Raw genomic sequence first — 22578 nt, 5'->3', positions numbered from 1 at the left:
ACGATGTGCGCACACGTGCAAACCTGCGCAAACACAGGCTTTTAACTCAAAGTTGAAAGGGATTGAAATCAGCCCAGAACGGCCAATAAGGTTAATGTCAGAGCTGGAAACCACTCCTCTTGCGACAGATAGGCTTACCACTCTGATAAGCAGAAAGACCTCCCACTACCGCAACAAGGTCTGGACCACTCAGAAACAGACTTAAGTCCTGAAACCAGCAGATCTGGGATCCGGACTATTCTAGTATAGGAAAGGGCGGTAAACGAGCAGTACAGATAGTATTTATTTTTAATAAATTAAGCAACAAAAAGCAATTTAAACAGTAAAAATGCTCAGAAAAGATGGTCTCACTTGAGCGTGACGCCTACAGTTTTGAATGCAGTTGAAATTAACTTTTAAGCAGAAAATCAAGTGCACACACAGTAAAACGATTTAGCAGTATAAAGCAGCAGAAATACACTTGCTGCATATGGCCATGTTGTCAGGTGATATGGCAAGAACTTTTTGTGTTGTGGTGGAAGAGCATGCTTCTTGGCCCCAACATAAGAATGTAGGAAATAGAATGTGCCACCTCATCTGACTGTGCTGAGTTTCTAAGAGCAGCTGTGTGACAGGACAGTGTGCTTAAGTACTTGTGTGTTAAATATCCACAGCCAGGGTTGCCAGATTTCCGACTGACCAGGTAGGGACTTAAAAAAAAAAAAAAAAAAAAAAAAAGTCTTCCACGTCTTTAATGAGGAACATCAGAATTCCGCATTAAACAGAAGTAGCTCTGTTTTGTGATGTTTTGATTGGCCCATATACCAGCATATGGGCCAATCAAAACTCGCTAAATACGGAGCTTCGTTTAATGCGGAACTTTAGCGATTTTTGATTGGCCCGTATACAGGTATACGGGCCAATCCAAAAAAAAAAAAAAAAAGCGGAGGCTGCCCGGGATTTAAACCGGCAGGGCGGAACTCGGGATCAGGATGCTGATCTCGGGACAATCCCACCCAAATAGGGACGTCTGGCAACCCTGTCTGCAGCAGAGATGGCTGTCTAATGTCTGATTGAGTAATTACTTTGACTTTGTCAATTTCAGAACTAGACGAGGAAAAAACAAATGGGTGGCTTAAAAACTTGATAAAATAAAAATGCTTTGATTTTGTATGAATTTAATGTTTACTAACCAGTGTGTGTTTATTTTGTACTGTACTGTCTTGTGAAAAGACCATCTTGGCATGTTTTAATGTACTGTCTGTGAATTCTGTTCTCTTTTTCATTCATTGCACTTCATGGAGCTGCTAGAAAGTTTTTTTCTAGAATGTCCAGTGTAGTGGCATATCTTTAGACTGTTGTAATTAACTTTTCCCCTCTTACACAGATGTACGACTACAGCTTGGACATGTGGAGTCTGGGCTGCATGCTAGCAAGTATGATTTTCCGCAAGGAGCCTTTCTTCCATGGCCAAGACAACTATGATCAGGTATGCATTTTAAGGATTTTGGAGGGAAAAATGGCTATAGTATTGAGTGTGCAGTTTAAGTTGGTGGTCTGCCTTTGTCTCAGAGTAATGGTATTCATTCTGTTTTAACACAGGATTAGAGTATTTTTTTTGTGGTTTTTTTTTATCTTAGATTTGTTTACTAGCAAAATCTCATGGAGCTGAATGCCCATTTGCAGTGAACAAGGCCATTGTGTTACAAATTGTGAGTGTAAAATGTAAGACTTGAGCACTGGTCCACACACGAAAATGAAACATGAATCAGTTGCATAGTGACACTGGCATATACAGCATAGAGAGAAATACTCAAGGTTTTACAGTACCTAGTTTTTAGCTATTTGCAAGGAAAACACTAGAAATATCATTTTGAATTCTTGTGCATGTCTTGAGGCACAATGTATAGTATGCATTTAGAGTGAAGCATATTCTGGTTTAGTATGTAATATAGCAGAGATGGTTGATTTGTATGTGCAGATTGAATATTTTAGATGATTCTTTCGGAACTTTCTATGAAGTGTTTGCCATATTCTGTTTTAGCCTGTCCTTGATAATATGGCAAATCATGGTAATTTCAGTGAAGTCCACTGTTGGGATTTGTCCTTTTTTTGTCCTCGTCATCACTAGCAGTAGTAACTTTGCGCTTTACAGATAGTTATTAATAAATTAACAGACATTGTCTACAGTAATGTTTTGAAGTTGCAGTTGGTCAGAAGTTGGAAATCTTTTATCCCTATTATGTGGGCTCTGGAGAGGTAGACAGAATGTGTTGGTGATTCTTGTCTGTTTTTCAACCTTATTCCAAGTTTGTTGTAAGGGGAAGCCATGTCTTTCTTGGCCTACTCCTAAAAGGGTGCAAGGACTACCCTGTTCTGCATTGGTAAGAAGGGAGCTAATTAACCCTGTGTTGTAAGACAGGTTACAGTTTTGACTTTGTATTGCAGTTCAAGTCACTACCTCTTCTCATTGTATTCATTATTTGTTAAGTCGTCCTTTATAGCCAAATATAATTTTAGGTTTTCTACTGCAATGCATTGCAGTTGTCCTTGGCCAATTAGTCTTGTTCACTGATGTTCTTCATTCCACATTGCTGCAGTCCTAACACTTGGGTAGTCCGCTGTCCCAGTCGGCCCGAATACCAAAGTATATGGCTGGCCGGTCAAGGCGATTAGTCTGACGGCAGGACGCCAGGGTACAAATGCGCATGACCGACGTCATATCCTCAGTCTTTTTTGCCGCATGGTCCGATGCAGAAGCAGTTTTGCGAGTGCAGGTTGGCGTTCTGAAATTTTCTGAAGTCGGAGTTTTAGACCGAATCAAAGTTGGCTAAGTACCCCGTTGGGGAATATTTTGTTTTTTTCTTGCCTCAGTATTTAACCGGATGTCAGAAAAAGTGAATAACTGTATTTCTTGTGGGAAACAGATACCTCATAGGGATTACCATACCTTGTGTATACCTTGTTTAGGGCCTGAGCACGAAGTTGTTGGATGTCGCTCTTGTGCTAGATTTAACAAACGCACTATAAAGAGAAGGTTAGACTGTGCCAGGTTAGTTTTTGGGAAGCGTTGTAATTATAAAATGCCGCCGGATGCTCCGACGCCCGCTTCCAAAAGCGCAAGGACAAAGCAGCAAAGTTTAGGTTGGAAGAACCGTCAGTCCCGGACGCCGGTTCTTTAGAAGGCTCAGTGGAGCCGGAGGTTCTGCCAGAAGTTTCTTTGGAGTCTCAGGGAGAGACTTTACTGTTACAGGATGTGTCCTCTCAGGAGGTAGGCCAGGCTGAAGGGGCTTCTCAGGTGGCTGTTCTCCCTCTCTTCCTAAGGTGGTTAGGCCCTCCCCTTCTGTTTCCAAGGCTTCTTTGAGAGGCAGGCCAGGTTTAACTTCAGTGGGGGTCTCTCCTAGTTCTTCAGGATCTTTGCCTAAGAAACATATGCTTAAAATGGCAGAAGATTTGATTACTATGATTAGAGGTTCTATGCCCTCCTGATAAGAGGCCTAGGGTGGAACCTGAGCTTGAGAGTTTTGAGCAGTGTTCGAGGCTTCTGAGTCTTCGGCTGAAGACTTGCAGGAGTATCCTCCTTATTCTGATTCTGATGTGGATGATTCTACTCCTTCGCTTCTCCTCCTGAGGATTTTTCTTTTCAGAGACTCTTCATTCCATGAGGGAGCATTTTAAATGGGAAGGTCAAGATTTCTCTGATTCCAGGAAGAGGCTTAGGGAATTTTTGTTTTACCCCAGCATAGGCCTTTAGCTATACCTCCTGTTCTGGATGTGGTGGAAGATGTTTTTGCAGAGGCTTCCCTGAACTCTGATTCTTTGCCTCCTGCCCCAGTTAAACCAGATAGGTATTATAGGGTGCCTGAAGCTCATAAGTATCTTTTTAAGAGTCCTAGGGCAGACCCGGAAACTGTTTCTCAGGGGCCTAAAGGTGTTAAGGCTTCTGTTGTTAAAAATCCTGTTCCTCCTGATAAAGAGGCAAGGGCTTTGGATAGATGGGGAAAGAAAGTGTATACTTCTTCCACTTTAGCCATGAGGGTTGAATTGCCAGTTTCACATGTTAAAATATCAAAATTATCTCCTTTCACAATTGAAGTCTAAGGTGGATGCTCTGGCGGAAGGTATTGAGTGTAAAGAGTTGCAGGATTTAGTTCGTGTCTGAACAGGTGGGTAAGCATTCCTTGCAATGTGGTTTTGATGCTGTGCAGGCCTCTTCGAGGGTGGCTGCCACTGGTTCTGTTCTTCGTAGGCACGCCTGGCTGAGGGATCAGAATTTAGCTGACCATGTTAAGACAAGGATTTTGGATGCTCCGTTACAGTCTGACGTGTTGGTTGGTTCGCCTGTGGAAGCAGTTTTAAAGAAAATGGAGGACAAGGCTAAGTCTATGCAGACTGTTAAAGATTTCTTGCAGGTTCAGCCTCCGAAGTTTAGTAGAAATTGGCCTACTAAGGGATGGACATATCCTGCTTATGATTCCCAGTCTAGGGGTAGGTCTAGACGTGGTAGGGGCAGAGCTCAAGGTTCTTTTAGGCCTAGAACAGGGAGTTCACCTGCTCAGTCTTCTGGTGAGGGCAGGGGTCAGTCCTTTCGTAAACAGGCCCAATGACCTGCCTTTTCAGCTGCCAGTACTTTCTCGTCTGGCAGCACATTTGGGAGGAAGGCTGGCTCTTTTCAAAGAAAATTGGAATTTAATTACCCAAGACAGATGGGTATTGGATATCATTCACCACGGTTACAGGTTTTATTTCCATACCTTGCCCCCTTTCACTGGCATGCCAGACATTCCTCCTCTACAAAGAAAAGAGGCTCACAAGCAAATTTCTCTGTTACTCCAAATAGGGGCCATTCAGCCGGTTCCTGTGCCAGAAAGGGGCCTAGGATTTTATTCTCGCCTGTTCCTAGTACCAAAGAAGGGGAACACGTGGAGACCAATTTTGGATTTATCTATCCTCAACACTTATCTGGACATTCCCAAGTTCAAAATGTTGACGTTACAACAGCTTTTACCTCTGCTGGGCAAAGACCACTGGATGGTAACTTTAGATCTCAAGGAGGCTTACCTTCATGTGCCTATCAGACTAAGTTGCAGGAAGTATCTGCGTTTTGAGCTGGGAATTCCCATTATCAGTTCTCTGCATTGCCCTTTGGCTTATCTACTGCACCCAGAGTATTCACAAAGGTTCTGGCTCCAGTGATAGCTTACTTCAGGCTAAAAGGAATACAAATCTATCCTTACTTGGACGACTGCCTGATTCTGGCTCAAGAAAAGGAAGACCTTTATCAGCATTTGGAATATGTGATAGCAGTGCTAAGATGCCTAGGGTATTCTGTGAACGAAATAAAGTCCAGTCTAGTACCCTCTCAGGACATGTGCTTTCTGGGTGTGAGACTGAATACAGCAACCCAGATGGCCTTTTTAACCCCGGACAAACAAAAGAATCTTTCCCTTTACTTCCATCAACTATCTCTTCAGTCCGGGCTGACTGCAAGGACAGTCCTTCAAGCCTTAGGGTTCATGGCATCTTGTATTCTGGTGCTTCCCAATGCCAAACTGCATATGAGGAAGCTGCAATGGTATCTCAAAATGTATGGACACAGCACTGCCAGGATTTGGACACTGTCATTCAAATAATACCTTGCATTCAAAAGGAATTTTTGTGGTGGGCTCAGGAATGTCACCTAAACAAGGGACTCTCTGTGACCCGCCAGAGGCGAGTCAGATTCTAACGACAGATGCCTCAGACATAGCTTGGGGAGCTCATCTGAATGGAAAGTGGATACAAGACAAGTGGCCTGCCAGACTACAGCATCTACATATCAACATGAAGGAGATGTTAGCAGTCCAGTTTGCATTAATGGCTTTCAAGGAGTTACTTTTTCCAGGGCAGGTGTTGATTCTAACAGACAACACAACTGTCATGTGGTACATCAACAAACAAGGGGGAACACATTCTTACCCATTATGCAGGCAAGCAATGATTTTATGGGAGACTGCGCTCAGCTTGCAACTAACTCTTCAGGCAAGGTTTCTGCCGGGAGCACAGAACTCTTTAGCAGATGTGTTAAGCAGACAAATCATGGATCCCCACGAATGGAAACTGGATCTTCATGTATTTCGGAAACTGACAGTGTCATGGGGAACTCCAGACATAGATCTGTTCGCTTCTCCACTAAACCACCAGCTGCCAAAGTTTTGCACAAAAAGGTTTCATCACACAGCTTGGAAAGTGGATGCTCTTTCTTTCAGTTGGAAAAATCTTCATGTGTATGCCTTTCCACCTCTGCCTCTTCTCCCAAAGGTGCTCCTAAAGGTCAGACAAGACAAGCCAAGGATGATTTTAATAGCTCCAGATTGGCCTCGGCAACACTGGTACCCATTACTGAGGAGTCTGGTAAGGAAGCCTCCATGGCCTTTACCTTTGATTCCGCACCTGTTGTCTCAGAGGGACGGTCATCTACTCAATGTCAAGCTTCACTCTCTTCATCTAACAGCCTGGCATATTCTGTTTTGAAGCACAGCAGGTCTCAACTTCCTCAACAAGTTTTAAATGTGATTATGGAAGCCAGAAGACCTAGTACAAGGAAGGTGTATGCAGAAAAATGGAAGAGATTTTTATTTTGGAGTGCAGCAAAGAATTTGGAGATTTCTGAGCCTAATTTGAGTGTGGCTCTTCAATATCTTACTGAGTTATTGGACAAAGGTTTGTCTTTCTCTTCCATTAAGATTCATGCTGCAGCAATTTCGCTCACTATGATTGTGACCCACCATTGTTTTCTCATCCTTTGTTCAAGCAATTTCTTAGAGGGGCAAAGAATATAAGGCCCCACGTAGAGCTCCTACTCCTGCTTGGGATCTCAATTTTGTGTTGGAGAAACTTACTCTACAACCTTTTGAGCCTCGCGGCTACTACTGAATTGAAATACTTGTCATGGAAGACTGCTTTTTGTTGGCCATTACTTCTGCAAGAAGGGTTTCTGAATTGCAGGCCCTTATGGCGGTTGAGCCTTTTTGATTTTCCATAAGGATAGGGTATCATTACGCACTAATCCTTCCTTTATGCCTAAGGTGGTTTCTAGTGTGGCTTTAAACCAAACTATTCATTTGCCTACTTTCTATGCAGATCCCCAAAATAAGGGGAAAAGATTTTGCACACTTTAGATGTACACAGGCAGTTGCGTTATTATTTAAGCAGGACTAAGGATTTTAGGCAGTCTCAGCAGTTGTTTGTTTCTTTTGCTTTGAGTTCTCAGGGCAAGCCTGTGTCAAAACAAACTATTTCTAAGTGGATTGGGTTTTGCATTGCATTTTGTTATTCCCATCATGGCAAGGAGATTCCAGCTGGGATTAGGCCTCATTCCACTAGGGCTACTGCCACTTCAACAGCATTTCTAAGGGGGGTGGCAACTAAGGATATTTTGGAGGCAGCTACTTGGAGTTCAGTGCATACTTTCTCTAAGCATTACCACCTTCCTCTCTTCTCTAAATCTAGGGCTGGTTTTGCCACAGCTATTTTGCAAGGCATGTTGACAGCTCCTGCTTCTTTATGATTTGCCAGCCTCCCTTACCTCTGCTTTGGGATTCTACCCAAGTGTTAGGACTGCAGCAATGTGGAATGAAGAACATAGTACAGTTTTGTACCTACCATAAATGTAGATGTTCGAGGATCCACATTGCTGCAGTCCAATTTACCACCCCTCCTTCCCCTCTGTGTTTAGGGGTGGTTGTGTGGGTGAGGTTATACTCTTGTAATTTTGTATATATTGTACATATATTTGTTGCAGGAGTGTTTGGTGTTTTTTGGTTTTGGCCTTATCTTTTTAGGGTCTTCTGACATCTGGGGCAAGAAAAGACTGAGGATATGACGTCGGTCATGCGCATTTGTACCCTGACGTCCTGACGTCAGACTAATGCGCCTTGACCGACGTCAGCCATATACTTTGGTATTCGGGCCGACTGGGACAGCGGACTACCCAAGTGTTAGGACTGCAGCAATGTGGATCCTCGAACATCTACATTTATGGTAGGTACAAAACTGTACTTTTTGTTCCTTTGGTCCTATACTTTTTCCAAACAATCCTGTTTTAATTTTGAATTGGATTTTTGAGTATCAGGTGGTTGTGTAAGTACCATCTTTCTAACTCTCCTTGGCTTAGTTTGTCATGGATGAATCCAGCAGAACAATGTCATTATCCTGCGTAATGCTGGCCGTACCACAGTGTTTTAAAAATATAAACAGAGGAAAGAGGGGGCTCAGTATAGAGCTCCTTGAAAACCCTAGTGACTACTTTTATGGCTCTTGAGAAAGTAATCCAACCTGACACTTTTTTTTCCTGTAATTGTTTGGCAAATCATTGCAACCTCCGACTTGCTGGTGTATTGGATCTCATTCCCTCCAGTACAACTATTTTGAGTGTGTACCTTTAACTCCTAGTGGGTGTGGCCTGAGCCTTTAAAATTAAGTTATCACCTTACAGCTCTAACAAATACCCATTGATAGAGGTCAGATATCAATTCAAGTGTGTGTGCCATCATGTATGCCTCAAGATAAAATATTCTGATACTTTGTATGTAGCATGATTTTGTAATTATTAATGCAAGTATGAACAAGTAACATTTGACGCCTAGAGGAGCAGTAGGAGGTAACTGCAGATGCACCTGGAGGCGTCACTCGGATGTAATGTGATCTTCGTGTTTCACTGTTGCAGTCATCACACTTGGGTTATCTGCCTGCAGGTAGCCCTCAGTCAGCCCAAATACCAGAGTCTTGGGATTTCTGCGTCGAATGCTGTCGCCCCTTCCATGATGTCAGGTCATCAGGGATATAAAATATGCAGCCGACACCATTATGTCAGTCTTTCTTGCCGAGAAGGAGCCCAAAACAGAAGCAGTTCGCAAGTGCCGGTACCTGAAATTTTCGTTTATTCGAGTTTCAGACCTGAAGTCTTCTAAAGCTGAGTACACTGGTGGGGATTCTTTTTTTTCTTCTTCTAACTGATGTCATAAAAAATTAACAATTGTCTTGCCTGTGGAAAGCAAATAACTCGGAGATTTTCATTCTTACTACGTCACCTGTTTAGGCCCAGACCACGATGTCCCTAGCTGTCGGTTTTGTGACTTGTTTAAAGCCCGAACCATTCGTCGCCGGGCTATTTTTGTAGCTAAATTCTTTCTCTCTCTTTCTCCATATTCCGAAATGGCTTCGGTAAGCCATCTGACTACCAATCTTCCAAAAAAGAGCAGACAGAGACTGCATAGGTCAAAAACTGCCGATGCTTCCATTAAGCTTATTGCCAGTCCACCGGTACTCAGTGAGGCACCTTTGCAGCCCCTGATGCCTGCTTCTAGAGATTCGCATGCCTCTGCTGAGACCCATTCGGAGTCCGGTATGCTGTGAGATGCTTCTTCGACTATGGAACCTGCGGATGTCTCTACCTTGGATGGGTCCATACAGCTGTGCAGGCACCGGCTTCTGAGGGTGTATTCCGACCTACCGATATTCATATTAAACCGACAACTTCATTTCCTACGAAAACTACCAAGTTTCTCAGGCTTAGAGTTTGCACTACGCCTAGAAAACCGATGTCCAAAGCGCATGCTCATCCTCCCATGCCACAAAAACAAGTGCTTAGAATGGCTGAAGACCTTATTACTCTAATTAGGGGAAGCCAGCCTTTCCCTGCCAAAAGACAAAGAATTGAATTTCCTTCTGTTTCTACAGACCAACAGTCTGATGACTCTGACTCTTCTGATTACCAGGACATACCCTTATCTACCTATGAGGATTCAGATGCAGAGGAATCCATTCCCTCTGCATCCCCTCCAGAGGATTTCTATTTTGGTGAAACCTTGCATACCTTAGAGCATTTTCGCTGTGAATGCCAGGAATATCCTCAGTCCAAAAAGAGACTCGGAATTTTTAGATTTGCCTCAGCACAAGCCTCTAGCTATACCCCCTGTCCTGGATATTGTAGACAATGTCTTCTTGGAGTCCAGTCTTACTCCTAACACCTTACCACCAGCTCCTAGAAAACCTGACAGGTACTACAGAGTACCTGATTCTCACAAATTTCTCTTTAAGAATCCTACTGCGGATCCGGAGACCATTTCCCAGGGGCCTAAAGGCATTAAGGCTACTACAGCCCAAAACTTTACCCATTCAGACAGGGATTCTAGAGCTTTAGACAGATGGGGTAAGAAGGTGTATACCTCAGCAACTCTCGTCATCAGGGCTTTGAATTGCCAGTTTCACATGTTGAAGTACCAGCAACATATTATGGAACTAATTAAACAAATAATGGTGTTTCTTCCAGATTGTGCAGAAAATAAGGATTTACAAGAGTTAATGCATTCTGCAAACCAAGTTAGTAAACATACATTGCAATGTGGGTTGAATGCCTTAGAAGCATCTTGCAGGGCTGCTGTCACTGGGTCTGTACTGAGAAAGCATGCTTGGCTAAAAGAACAAGTCTTGCCTGACCATGTCAAAGCAAAATTACTAGATGCTCCATTAAATCGTGAGCGTTTGTTTGGCACAAAAGCAGAAGTTGTTCTTAAAAAGATGGAAGAAAAAGCTCAATCTATGCAAACAGTAAAAGATGTCTTACAGGTGCAGCTACCTAGATTCAGCAGGCATTGGCCTTCAAAAAACTGGTCCTTTCCAGTCCCTCTCAGGCCTTCTCAGTCCGAACCTAGGGGAAACAGACCACCAAGACTACAGTCTCAAGGCGTGCAGAGATCTAAACAATGGAGTGTTTACACCTGAAAACCAGGGAGTGGTATGGAAAATGTTCACAATAACTTTCCAGTTATCCTTCCCAGCCATGCGCAAGTACTTGCTCCCCTAGGAGGAAAACTCTCCCTTCATGCAAAAAACTGGATGTCCATTACTCAGGACCGATGGGTTCTAAACTTTGAATCCCAGGGATGCAGATTCTACTTCCACTCACTGCCAACACCAAGCAGGTTGCCAGACCTTCCTCCAAACCAGTGGGCAGAGGCTCAGAAGCAAGTACTTTCCCTTCTCCATATCAGGATTATTCAACCTGTTCCAGTAGAACAAAGGGGACAGGGTTTCTACTCCAGACTGTTCCAGGTGCCCAGAAAAGAGAGCTCTTGGCACCCTATCCTGGATCTATCAATTCTCAACACCTTTCTGGTGGTCCCAAAATTCAAAACGCTTACACTGCAACAGCTTTTTCCTGTGCTAGCCAGGGATCCCTGGTTAGTTGCCCTAGAATTAAAAGAAGCTTATCTGCACATTCCCATAAGGGAGTCTTGCAGGAAATATCTACTTTTCAGGGCAGGCTGTATGCACAGTCAGTTCTCTGCACTTCCCTTTGGCTTATCTACTGTTCCCAGAGTGTTCACAAAATGCCTGGCTCCAGCCATTGCATACTGCAGGCAGAGAAATATTCAAATCTGCCCATACTTGAACGAGTGCCTGTTTCAGGCAGACAGTCAGAATTTGCTACTTCGCCACCTGGCATTTGTAAAAAGACTTCTAACTTCACTGGGATACACCATCAATGAAAAGAAATCACAACTGGTGCCCAGCCAACAAATTGTATTCCTGGGAGCAAGCTTGAACACAACTTCCCAAATGGCATTCCTCACTCCAGAAAAGTAGGTCTATCTGACAAACTATTTCAAACTAATGGCCAACATAACCCACCTATCTGCAAGGAAAATACTGCAAGGCCTAGGGTTCATGGCCTCATACATTCTTCTAATTCCAGATGCAAGACTGCATATGAGGAAACTTCAATGGTACTTGAAGTCTCTGGTGTCAACATTCTCAGGACCTGGAAACAGTGATTCCTATCATACCTTGTCTAAGGGCAGAATTTCTTTGGTGGGCAGAAGCATATGCAACCACAACAAGTGACTTCCTTTCACTCAACCCCTCGCCGCCCAAACCCTGACAACAGACACATCAGACTCTGTGCATGGGGGGCTCACATGGCAGGTAAATGCATTCAAGGCAAATGGAGCCCAGAACAAATTCCTATGCATATCAATCAAAAAGATGCTAGTTGTACAGAATGCTCTGACAGTCTTAAAATACCTTATCCTTCCAGGACAGCTCCTGATAAAGACTGACAACACCACAGTTATGTGGTACATAAGCAGAGCAGGACTCATTCTTACCCGCTTTGCAGGTTAGCCATGGCTCTGTGGAACACAGCCTTGAGCATCCAAGTGCACCTACAAGCTCAATTCCTGGCAGGCAAGCAAAATTCACTGGCAGAAGACTTGAACAGAAATATACTGGACCCTCACTCGTGGAAACTGGAACCCAGCTCATTCAAACTTCTGACCCAGAGGTGGGGAGCTCCGGAGGTGGACCTTTTTGCCCCCCCCCCCAAACCACCAATTGAACAAATGTTGCAACAGGAACCCTCAAAGCAGAGCCTGGAAGGTGGACGCCCTAACCCTTACATGGGAAAACCTCTCAATTTTTGCCTTTCCTCCTCTGCCCTTCCTCTCAAAAGTACTACTCAAGATCAAACAAGACCGGCCAAGGGCAATCCTTATTGCACCAGACTGGCCACGCCAGCACTGGTACCCACTCCTATGCAGTCTGACAGCAGTGCCACTTTCATCAGACACCTTCCCTGCTGTCTGAGCAGGTGGGACAGATTTTGCATCCACAGCTGCAAACCCTAAACCTTGCAGCCTGGCTTATCCCATGAATAGTAAAAATAAAAACAGAAGTGGTTCCACACAGCAGGAAATGATTGCAGAAGAAATTTATTGCAAAAAGTAAGCGCTTTCGCAAATAACATTCGCTTCTTCAGACTGTTTAAAAGACAAAATAGCCCACACCCTTATAAATGCTCATTCAACCAATCATGCTGCAAATAAAGCCTAATTGCTTTGACTTACAATATGCCAAATTAGTTAAAAGCAGCACTCTGCAAACATTTTAAATACATAAAAAATATATGTATAAAAAGCATGAAAACAAAATTCTGTCTAAATCGCAGAGAATAAGCAAATGGGCTTGTCAGTTGTTACATAACACGATGAGCTATACTAATTGCTCATAAATTCCAGTTAAATATAAAAGCAGTACAAAAATATACATACAACAAAATACACCTCTAAAACATGTCTCACTCAGGAATTGCAAAGCAGAGTCTTTTGTGGGATTATACCTAATACTATACAGAACTATTAATACACATAATCGATGCTTAAGGGCTCTTGCCTTCAAAAAGGGTTCATTTGTGTAACAACTGACAAGCCCATTTGTTTTTTCTCTGCTATTTAGGCATGGAATTTTGTTTTCATGCTTTTTATACATATATTTTTTATGTATTTAAAATGTTTGCAGAGTGCTGCTTTTAACTAATTTGGCATATTGTAAGTCAAAGCAATTAGGCTTTATTTGCAGCATGATTGGTTGAATGCGCATTTATAAGGGTGTGTGCTATTTTGTCTTTTAAACAGTCTGAAGAAGCAAATGTTATTCGCGAAAGCACTTTTTGCAATAACTTTCTTCTGCAATAATTTCCTACAGTGTGCAACCACTTTTGTTTTTATTTTTACTATTATTGATCTACTTTAGTTGGTTGCCCTGTCTACTCAGAGGCTTGCCTGTTTTTATATTGTACATCCTCCTCTGACTTGAGCAAGGCAGGTAATGGAATGGACCAACAAATGAAGGGATTGCCTCCAATGAACATTTCCTCGAATAAGAAGGTTATTGATGGTTCTGTTCTTTAAGTATGCAGAATAACCCTCTGTTAAGTGAAACTGTGCTTGTACCAATGGCAGAGACTCCAGCTGATTTTGACTTAAAGTATTCAATAAAGACTGCCGTGAACTTGAGAATAAGTTCTATAGGTATAAGCGGTTGCAATGGCAACGCTTTCACTTTGAGGCTTCATTGAACATGAACATTGCACCAAGAGGGCTCCGGGTTTTAACAATGCCAAGTTATGGCTCCTCATACCCTGACTTGCTTAAACAGTGGCAAGCTATTAACCTTGAATGCAGTGTGAAGTATATGTGGCTCCTCATTGATTGTTTTCGACCGGAGGAACAGAAACTACATAGAGGTTAGTGAGCTGCAAGAATTGATTTTAAATACATACCCCGATGAGGTTGTGGGTGATGGATTGGATATGCTAGCTGACAACATTATGGCATATGACAATAGACTGGCTGCTACTAAAGGGAGGAAGATTCAGAGAGACATGAAAGATTTCTCGGAGGGCAATGTCTTTGCTTGAAACAGAGATGATAGAAATTCAGATGTGACATACACTAATGAAAGAGGGCGTAGCTTCGATCAACAGAGAAGCTTAGCCAGTATGATTACACAGACGGAACCAACAGCCTGCACTACTGTAGTAGGCAGTACTGCGTTAGGTAAACACTCCTCCTCTGATCAACATGAGTAGCCTGGAGGGGGCGGCTGCTTCTGCAAGTAACTTTGCTACCACGAGCAGTAGCTATACCACAGATGCGAGTATTGTAAGACATAAGCATAATATGACCTCGTATGCTAAACCGAGCACTAGTAAGCAAGGATGTTCATCGTGTTTCACTGTTGCAGTCATTACACTTGGGTTATCCCGCTGGCAGGCTACCCGCAGTCGGCCCGAATTCCAAAGTCCTGGTTCAGCCCAAATTCCAAAGTCCTGGTCCTGCGTCGGTTGCTGTCACCTCTTCCCTGATGTCAGAGCGCCAGGGGTATAAAAGATGCAGCTGACACAATTTTCTTCAATCTTTCTTGCCGTGCGGTGCCCGAAGCAAAACCAGTTCGCAAGTGCCGACCGGCCGACTCCTAAGATTTTCGAAATCGGATTTCAGATCCAAAGTCTTCAATAAAGCTAAGTACCCCGTTGGGGAAACTTTTTTTCTTGCTCCAGACCGATGTCAGAAAAAGTTAACAATTGTATTTCTTGTGGGAAGCAAATACCTCATAAGGATTTTCACTTTTTACTGTATTCCTTGCCTAGGCCCTGACCATGACGTTGCTAGCTGTCGGTTTTGTGCTAGATTTAACCAATGCACTATTAAGCGTCGGTACGATTTTGCCTTTCATTACTTTGGCCGAAGGTTTAATTATATAATGCAGTCGGAACAGCCAACGACCAGAGTTTATAAAAAGTGCAAGGAAAAGGACAGGCATCAGAGGTCCAAAATCGACGAGGCCTCCGCTAAGCCAGTCGCCGGTTCGCCGGTTCTCAGTGAGGTGCTTTCACAGCCCCTGGCGCCCGCTACCTCAGCCACAGGCCACTTCTGACTCCCACGTGGAGACAACTAGGCCTCTGAATACTCAAGGTATTGGACACTCAAAAATTATTCCCTCAGATGGGTCCGGAGCTGCTGAGCAGGCATCGGCTTCTGAGGGTGTTTTCAGACCTACACAGTTATATGTCAAGCCAACCTCAGCTTCCAAGGCAAAGACTAAAGCAGCTTTAAAGGCAAACAAATACAGCATTCTCCAGAACAGACTTCCATGCCTAAGAAACAGATGCTTAAAATGGCTGAAGACCTTATTACTTTGAGTAGGGGTTCCCATCCCCCTCCTGATAGGAGACCTAGGCAAGACACAGAATATGATTCTTCTGATCAGGTTTCCATTTCCTCTGACTCCTCTTCAGAACAGGGATACTTTCTTCCTCCCTATGAGGATTCTGATGCTGAAGAATCTATTCCTTCAGCCTCTCCTCCTGAGGATTATTTTTTTTGGGGAAGCCCTGCATACCATGAGGGAGCATTTTCACTGGGAGAGCCAAGATTACTCAGAATCTAAGAAAAGGCTCAGAGACTTTCTTTTACTGCCTCAGCACAGACCTCTTGCTATTCCATCTGTTCTAGACATTGTAGATTTATTTTCAGAGTCCGGCCTGTCTCCTGACTCTCTACCCCCTGCACCTGTTAAGCCAGACAGGTACTACAGGGTTACAGATTCTCATAAATTTCTATATAAAAACCCTGCTGCAGACCCAGAAACTATATCTCAGGGTCCCAAAGAGGTCAAGGCTTCCACTGCAAAAAAAAGCTGTCCCCTCTGATAGAGATTCTAGGGCACTGGACAGATGGGGGAAAAAAGTTTACACTTCTGCTACCTTGGCTGTAAGGGCTTTAAATTGTTAGTTTCATATGCTTAAATATCAGCAATACTTAATGTCACTGCTAAAACAGAAAATGTTGACAAATTCTGAATGTTCTGAAAACAAGAAAATGCAGGATTTATTGCATGCAGCAGAACAAGTGGGAAAGCATACTTTGCAATGTGGTTTTGATTCACTAGAGGCCTCTTGCAGGGCCGCTGTTACAGGTTCTGTCATTAGAAGGCATGCTTGGTTAAAGGAACAGAATCTGCCTGATATGTTAAAGCAAAATTATTGTATGCTCCATTACAGCATGATACTTTGTTTGGTGTTAAGGCAGAAGAGGTGTTGAAGAAAATGGAGGATAAAGCGAACTCTATGCAGACAGTAAAGGATTTCTTACAGATACAGCCACCCAGATTTAGCAGGAACTGGCCGCTAAGAATTGGTCCTTTCCAGTGTCAGACAGGCCACAAAGAGGCAGATACAGATGCCCTAGAGGCAGACCTCAGCCCCAAGGCTCATACAGGCCTAAACAATGGGGTGCTTCTACCTCCAAAAGCAGAGAAGACAAATCACAGCCATATAGGAAACAGTCCCAATGAGTTTCCTTTGCCAATACGAAGCACTTATCTTTTGGCAGTACCCTTAGGGGGAAAGCTATCACTTTTTTCACAAAATTGGCCCATGATCACCCAGGACAAATTGGTCTTGAATATAGTCTCTCAGGGCTACAGGTTCTACTTTCACACCCTTCCAAAGACAAAAGGTATGCCAGACCTGCCACACAACCAATGGGCAGAGGCACAAAAGCAAGTTTCATCTCTCATGGACATGAGGGCTATTCAGCGAGTACCACTGCAAGAGCAGGGACAAGGATTTTACTCAAGACTTTTCTTGATACCCAGAAAGGACAAAGCCTGGAGACCAATACAGGACCTGTCTATTCTAAACACTTTACTGGACGTTCCAAATTTCAAAACGTTGACTCTGCAGCAGCTTCTTCCCATGCTGGGCAAGAAGGCTTGGCTTGTAACTTTGGACCTCAAAGAGGCATACCTGCATGTCCCAATCAGACAATCTTGCAGAAGATACCTCAGATTCATAGCTGGCTCAATGCACTACCAATTCCCTGCACTGCCCTTTGGCTTATCTACTGCGCCCAGTGTATTCACAAAATGTCTGGCACCAGTAATTGCATTTTGCAAACAGAGGAATTCAGATATATCCCTACTTGGACGACTGCCTTATTCAAGCAGAGAACAGACATAATTCTACTGAAGCATCTGACATTTGTAAAAAGATTACTAATTTGCCTAGGGTACACAGTAAACGAAAAGAAATCAAAACTAGTACCCTCTCAAGAGATAATATTCCTGGGTACAAGCTTAAATACAGCTGCCAAGATGGCTTATCTCACGCCAGACAAAGGCAACTGACTTCTTTGAAAAGGTGGCAACAAAGACCCAGTTATCTGCAAGAAAAATTTTGCAGGCTTTGGGCTTCATGGCATCCTGCATTCTGCTAATTCCATATGCAAGACTGCATATGAGGAAGCTACAATGGTATCTAAAAAGTGTTTGGACTCAACATTGCCACAGCCTGGAAACATTAATTACCCTCATTCCCTGCCTGCAACAGGAGTTTCGATTGTGGGCACAGGCCTGTCACCACAACAAGGGACAGCCATTCACTTTACCCACAGCCAGGCAGACACTAACAACCGATGCATCAGTTTATGCCTGGGGGGCCCACATGGCAGGAAAATGTATTCAGGGCACATGGCCCGCAAGCTGAATGCATCTTCATATCAATCAAAAAGAGATGCTAGCTGTACAGAATGCCCTGACAGCCTTCAAGGATCTACTTCATCCAGGACAACTGCTGATAAAGACGGACAATGCTACAGTCATGTGGTACATAAACAAGCAGGGAGGCACACAATCTTACCCCCTCTGCAGACGAGCCACAATTTTGTGGAACACAGCATTGACTTATCAGGTACATCTGCATGCACAATTCCTGCCAGGAAAGACAAATACTCTGGCAGACGAACTAAGCAGAAACCTCATGGATCCTCACGAGTGGAAACTAGATCCACAAATCTTCAGCATAACAAGGAAATGGGGATGCCCAGACATAGATCTATTTGCCTCCCTTCACAACTGCCAACTACAGAGATTCTGCACAAGGACTTATCACAAACGAGCTTGGAGAGTGGATGCTCTGTCTTTCAGCTGGACGACCCTTACAGTATATGCCTTACCTCCACTGCCTCTCCTCCCCAAGGTACTCCTAAAGGTCAGACAAGAGAAGCCAAAAATGATACTGCTTGCCCCAGACTGGCCACGCCAGCACTAGTACCCAATCCTAAAGAGCTTGTCTCAAGGCCCAGCCTGGACATTACCTCAAATTCCTCATTTACTGACCTAACAGAACAATCAGATCCTACACAGCCAACTCAGAACCCTAAATCTGGTGGCATGATGGATAATGTAACCATTCAGAACACACCTCTCTCTAAAGCAGTTATGGATGTTATTTTGGTGGCCAGGAGGCCCAGCACCAGAAAATCTTATGTAGAAAAATGGAAGAGAGTCTGTGCTTGGAACCAGGCACAAGGAATTGACACGCTTGTACCAAATATTCCTCAGATTTTACAATACCCAAGTGAGATGCTGGACAAAGGCCTATCCTTCTCATCAATTAAGATTGATGCCTCTGCCATTTCAGCTCACTGCAATACGGACCCACCTATTTTTTCACATCCACTGCTAAGGCAGTAACTCAGAGGGGCCAAAATCATAAGACCTCCAAGGAGAGCACCAATACCTGCATGGGACCTCAATTTTGTCTTGGAAAAGCTCACACTGCCTCATTTTGAGCCAGCCAATACAGCTGAAATAAAATTCTTATCATGGAAAACAGCTCTGCTCCTAGCAATAACTTCAAGAAGAGTCTCAGAGTAACAGGGATTAATGGCTGTGGAACCTTTTATTTTCCATCCGGACAGGGTTTCTCTAAGGACAAACCCAACATTTATGCCTAAGGTAGTGTCCAGTGTGGCTCTTAACCAAACCATTCATTTGCCTACCTTTTATCCAAACCCACAGAATAAAGGGGAAAGACTTCTGCATTCCTTGGACATACACAGACAGTTGCGCTTCTACTTGGACAAAACTATAGCTTTCAGAAAGACTGAGCAACTTTTAGTGGCATATGCTGCAGGATCGCAAGGAAAGGCCATTTCAAAGCAGACCATTTCAAAAATGGATAGGCCACTGCATTCGTTTCTGCTATTCACAACATGGCAAATCAGTGCCTAAGGGCATTAGGCCACATTCAACCAGAGCAGCAGCCACTTCAGCAGCCTTCCTCAGAGGAGTACCAACCAAGGATATTTTGGAGGCTGCAACTTGGACATCAGTGCACACTTTTACAAAGCACTACCACTTACCTCTTTACTTTAAATCCAGAGCAGGCTTTGCCACTGCAGTTCTGCAGGGCCTCATAGCCACTCCTAATTCTTTTTAGGCCCAGCCACCCAACCTCTGCTTTGGGATTCATCCCAAGTGTAATGACTGCAACAGTGAAACACGAACATAGTACAGTTGTGTACCTACCACAAATGTAGATGTTAGTGTATTCACTGTTGCAGTCCAGGTTACCCTCCCACCATCCGCCTTTCATTGCTGGGACTTATCTGTACTTCTCTATTCTATACAACCTATGTGGTGTATTTGCTTGTAGATGACGGTAATGTTTGTTAGAGCATGCTTTTTTATAAGCAGAATTTTTAGCCTACCCTTTTGGGGGCACCTGACATCTGGAGCAAGAAAAACTGAAGAAAATGGCGTCTGCTGCATCTTTTATATCCCTGGTGCACTGACGTCAGGGAAGAGGCGACAGCAACCGACACTGGACCAGGACTTTGGAATTCAGGCCGACTGCGGGTAGCCTGCCAGCAGGATAACCCAAGTGTAATGACTGCAACTGAATATACTCGTACATCTACATTTATGGTAGGTACACAACTGTACTTTTCACTCCCTCCAGCCCCCTGGCTTTCTCTATCCTTTTTACCTATCCTCTTTATGGCCAACGTTTATGGCATGGGTATTTACCTTTTACTGGAGGTGTTCCAGACCATGTAATAGCTTCCTATTTTGGGGGCTCCTGACATCTAGGGCAAGAAAAACTGATGTAATGATGTTGGCTGCATGTTTTATACCCCGACGACCTGACGTCATGGAAGAGGCGACAGCATCCGATGCAGAAATCCCAAGACTCTGGTATTCAGACCGACTGAGGTAGTGTGATGACTGTAACAGTGAATACACTCTAACATCTACATTTATGGTAAGTGTACACAACAGTACTTTCTGTAGGATAGTGTTTGACACTGACAGAAGGCTTTTAGTGGCCAAGGAGCTATGCCCTTTTTCCATGTCTTTAATCCTTTCTTCTGAAAATGCATCATATATTAATGCTACATTGCTCTGCTTACAATGAAAAGTATATGTTAAATATGTGATGAATTTCTGCATGTCTAGAAAGGCAGTCAGCTGTAGACTGTCTTTTCTCAAAATTTTATCAGAGTTGACTGAGGGGATGGGTATGTAATTAACATATGCACCTTAGTATCCCCCCCCCCCCCCGACAGTGACTTTTTTTTTTTCATATTGTTCGTTTGATGCACTCCTCAGCTATTTTTCATGTCATAGGTTTGATAGTTGTATGGTTGCAGTTTCTATGGTTTTGAATAGAGTACCTTTATCTGCCGAGGATCCTTTTTTTCCACCTACTTTAGTGGCTTACAGTCCTCCTCTTTATTATCTGAGCAATATCTCACTGAATCAGTATTTTTCCACCTGCTGACTTGCCCATGGTTGTGCATGCTGTAGTTTCCTCATATTACCTATTACTTGGGGCTACTAGGCACGTTAGTTGACTGATTACAACTGATGCTGAACTCTCTGTGGGAACTTACTGTGGTATTTGTTTTTAACAGGTTTATTAAGTTAGTACTCAAGAGAGAGGCACATATACGTCCGTAAAAAAACTATTAACATTTGTCATATTCATGCATTACACATTACATACGTTTTCTTTTTAACAATTAACGCCAGTGTTACATAAATTCCTGTCTTCCCTTAAACCTCAGTCCTCGTGAACATTATTCTGCTTGTGTTGTTTCCAAAAATACCACTTATTTCGAGGTAATTTCTCCTTTCCTTTTCTAAAGATGCCGCCTCCAATTCTTTTATCTCCTCTACAATATTTGTTAGGGCAGTTAGTTGTTTTTTGAGTTGTTTTCTAGTAATTGTGTTTTGACAGGCAGTGGCATTGATCTGAATACAACCTCGCTGTGTATAGGTAAATCAGACACTGTGTACCTGCTCAAAACGGTCATTTCCTTAGTCATGTGCTTCCCCAGCATTTTTGACAGAGTGCTGTGTAGGATATTCTAAAAGTCTGTCAACTTGTACTCCCAAAAAACATGTTCCCAGTTTCATCTCTGTTTTCCATCACATTCTCCAGCATGTTCTGTCTACCTGAGAGAAAAAAAATCTATGAAGCCTGCTTGAGGTATAAAAATGTCTATGCTGATGCTTCTAAGCATATAGATGTTCTTTCATTGATCCTTTGTAAATTGCCTTTCCAGTCTCTCCTCCATGTCTTTTGTAACCACCTCCTGTTTTTTATAATTATCATCATACAATATTATATATGCCTTACTAATTATCCCCCTTTTAACAGTAGCTTTTGTTCTTGACTCAACTAAAAACGGTCAGAGCTAGTCTTACACTTAGCACTACCCTCCATACCTTTCTCTTTATCTGTACTCTTATCAATCCAAGGCAGGGAATGCAGTTTCTAACCCACAATCCAAACTTCTGCTTGGCCTCATGCCATTATTACTTTCCATCCCGATTTTTTTTTTTTTTTTTTGATGTTACTTTTGCCGTCTTTCTCCAGTAACTTCCATGCCCATCTTGCCTGTTTTTCTATACCCCTACTTGCAGTCATCCCTATTAGCAAAATCACCTTTCCCCATTCAGATTTTGGCTTCGTTCTTAACTTTATGAATATAATATTTTGTCTGACTGTTCTTAAGGAGAATAGCAACCACTTAATATTCTGTATGGCTGCTCTTAAGGATCTGCATCAAAAATCCAAATCTCTCATTTCTTGACCTTTCATCATCCCTGTCCACTTGTGTATGAGCCTCAACTATGTAAGTGTCCATTCAAGTCAGACAGTCCTAAACTGTTGTTCTTTGGGGAGATTAACTTGTCACATTTAACTCCTGCCCCCTTTCCTCTCAAATTCCTCCAAGTTTTTGTTTACATCTTCTCTAGTTTATAAAAAATGTACCTGATTTGTATATAAAACTAAAGAGACTAAAACATGGTCACTGCTTGCATCTTACTGTCCATTTGTATTATCTTATTTGTCTATTCCCACAAATCCTAGGTGCCATAATATAATCCTTTTTAATCCATATACATAAATACTTTGTGTCC

The 22578-nt window shown here is 43.0% G+C and overlaps 1 protein-coding gene across 1 annotated transcript in view; it reads left to right on the top strand.

The window, feature by feature from the left end:
- LOC122810122 (casein kinase II subunit alpha') overlaps positions 1-22578 on the top strand; it is a 1273718-nt gene that overhangs the window by 799814 nt on the left and 451326 nt on the right. The window contains exon 5 of the mRNA XM_044081598.1: positions 1367-1468. Coding sequence (XP_043937533.1) covers positions 1367-1468 — 102 coding nt within the window. The remainder of the gene's footprint in view (positions 1-1366; positions 1469-22578) is intronic.

Source organism: Protopterus annectens, chromosome 8.part1, assembly GCF_019279795.1.
Source record: "Protopterus annectens isolate FY-2018-M chromosome 8.part1, PAN1.0, whole genome shotgun sequence".
Lineage (NCBI taxonomy): Eukaryota > Metazoa > Chordata > Ceratodontiformes > Protopteridae > Protopterus > Protopterus annectens.
This window is presented reverse-complemented; position numbering and strand designations above follow the sequence as displayed.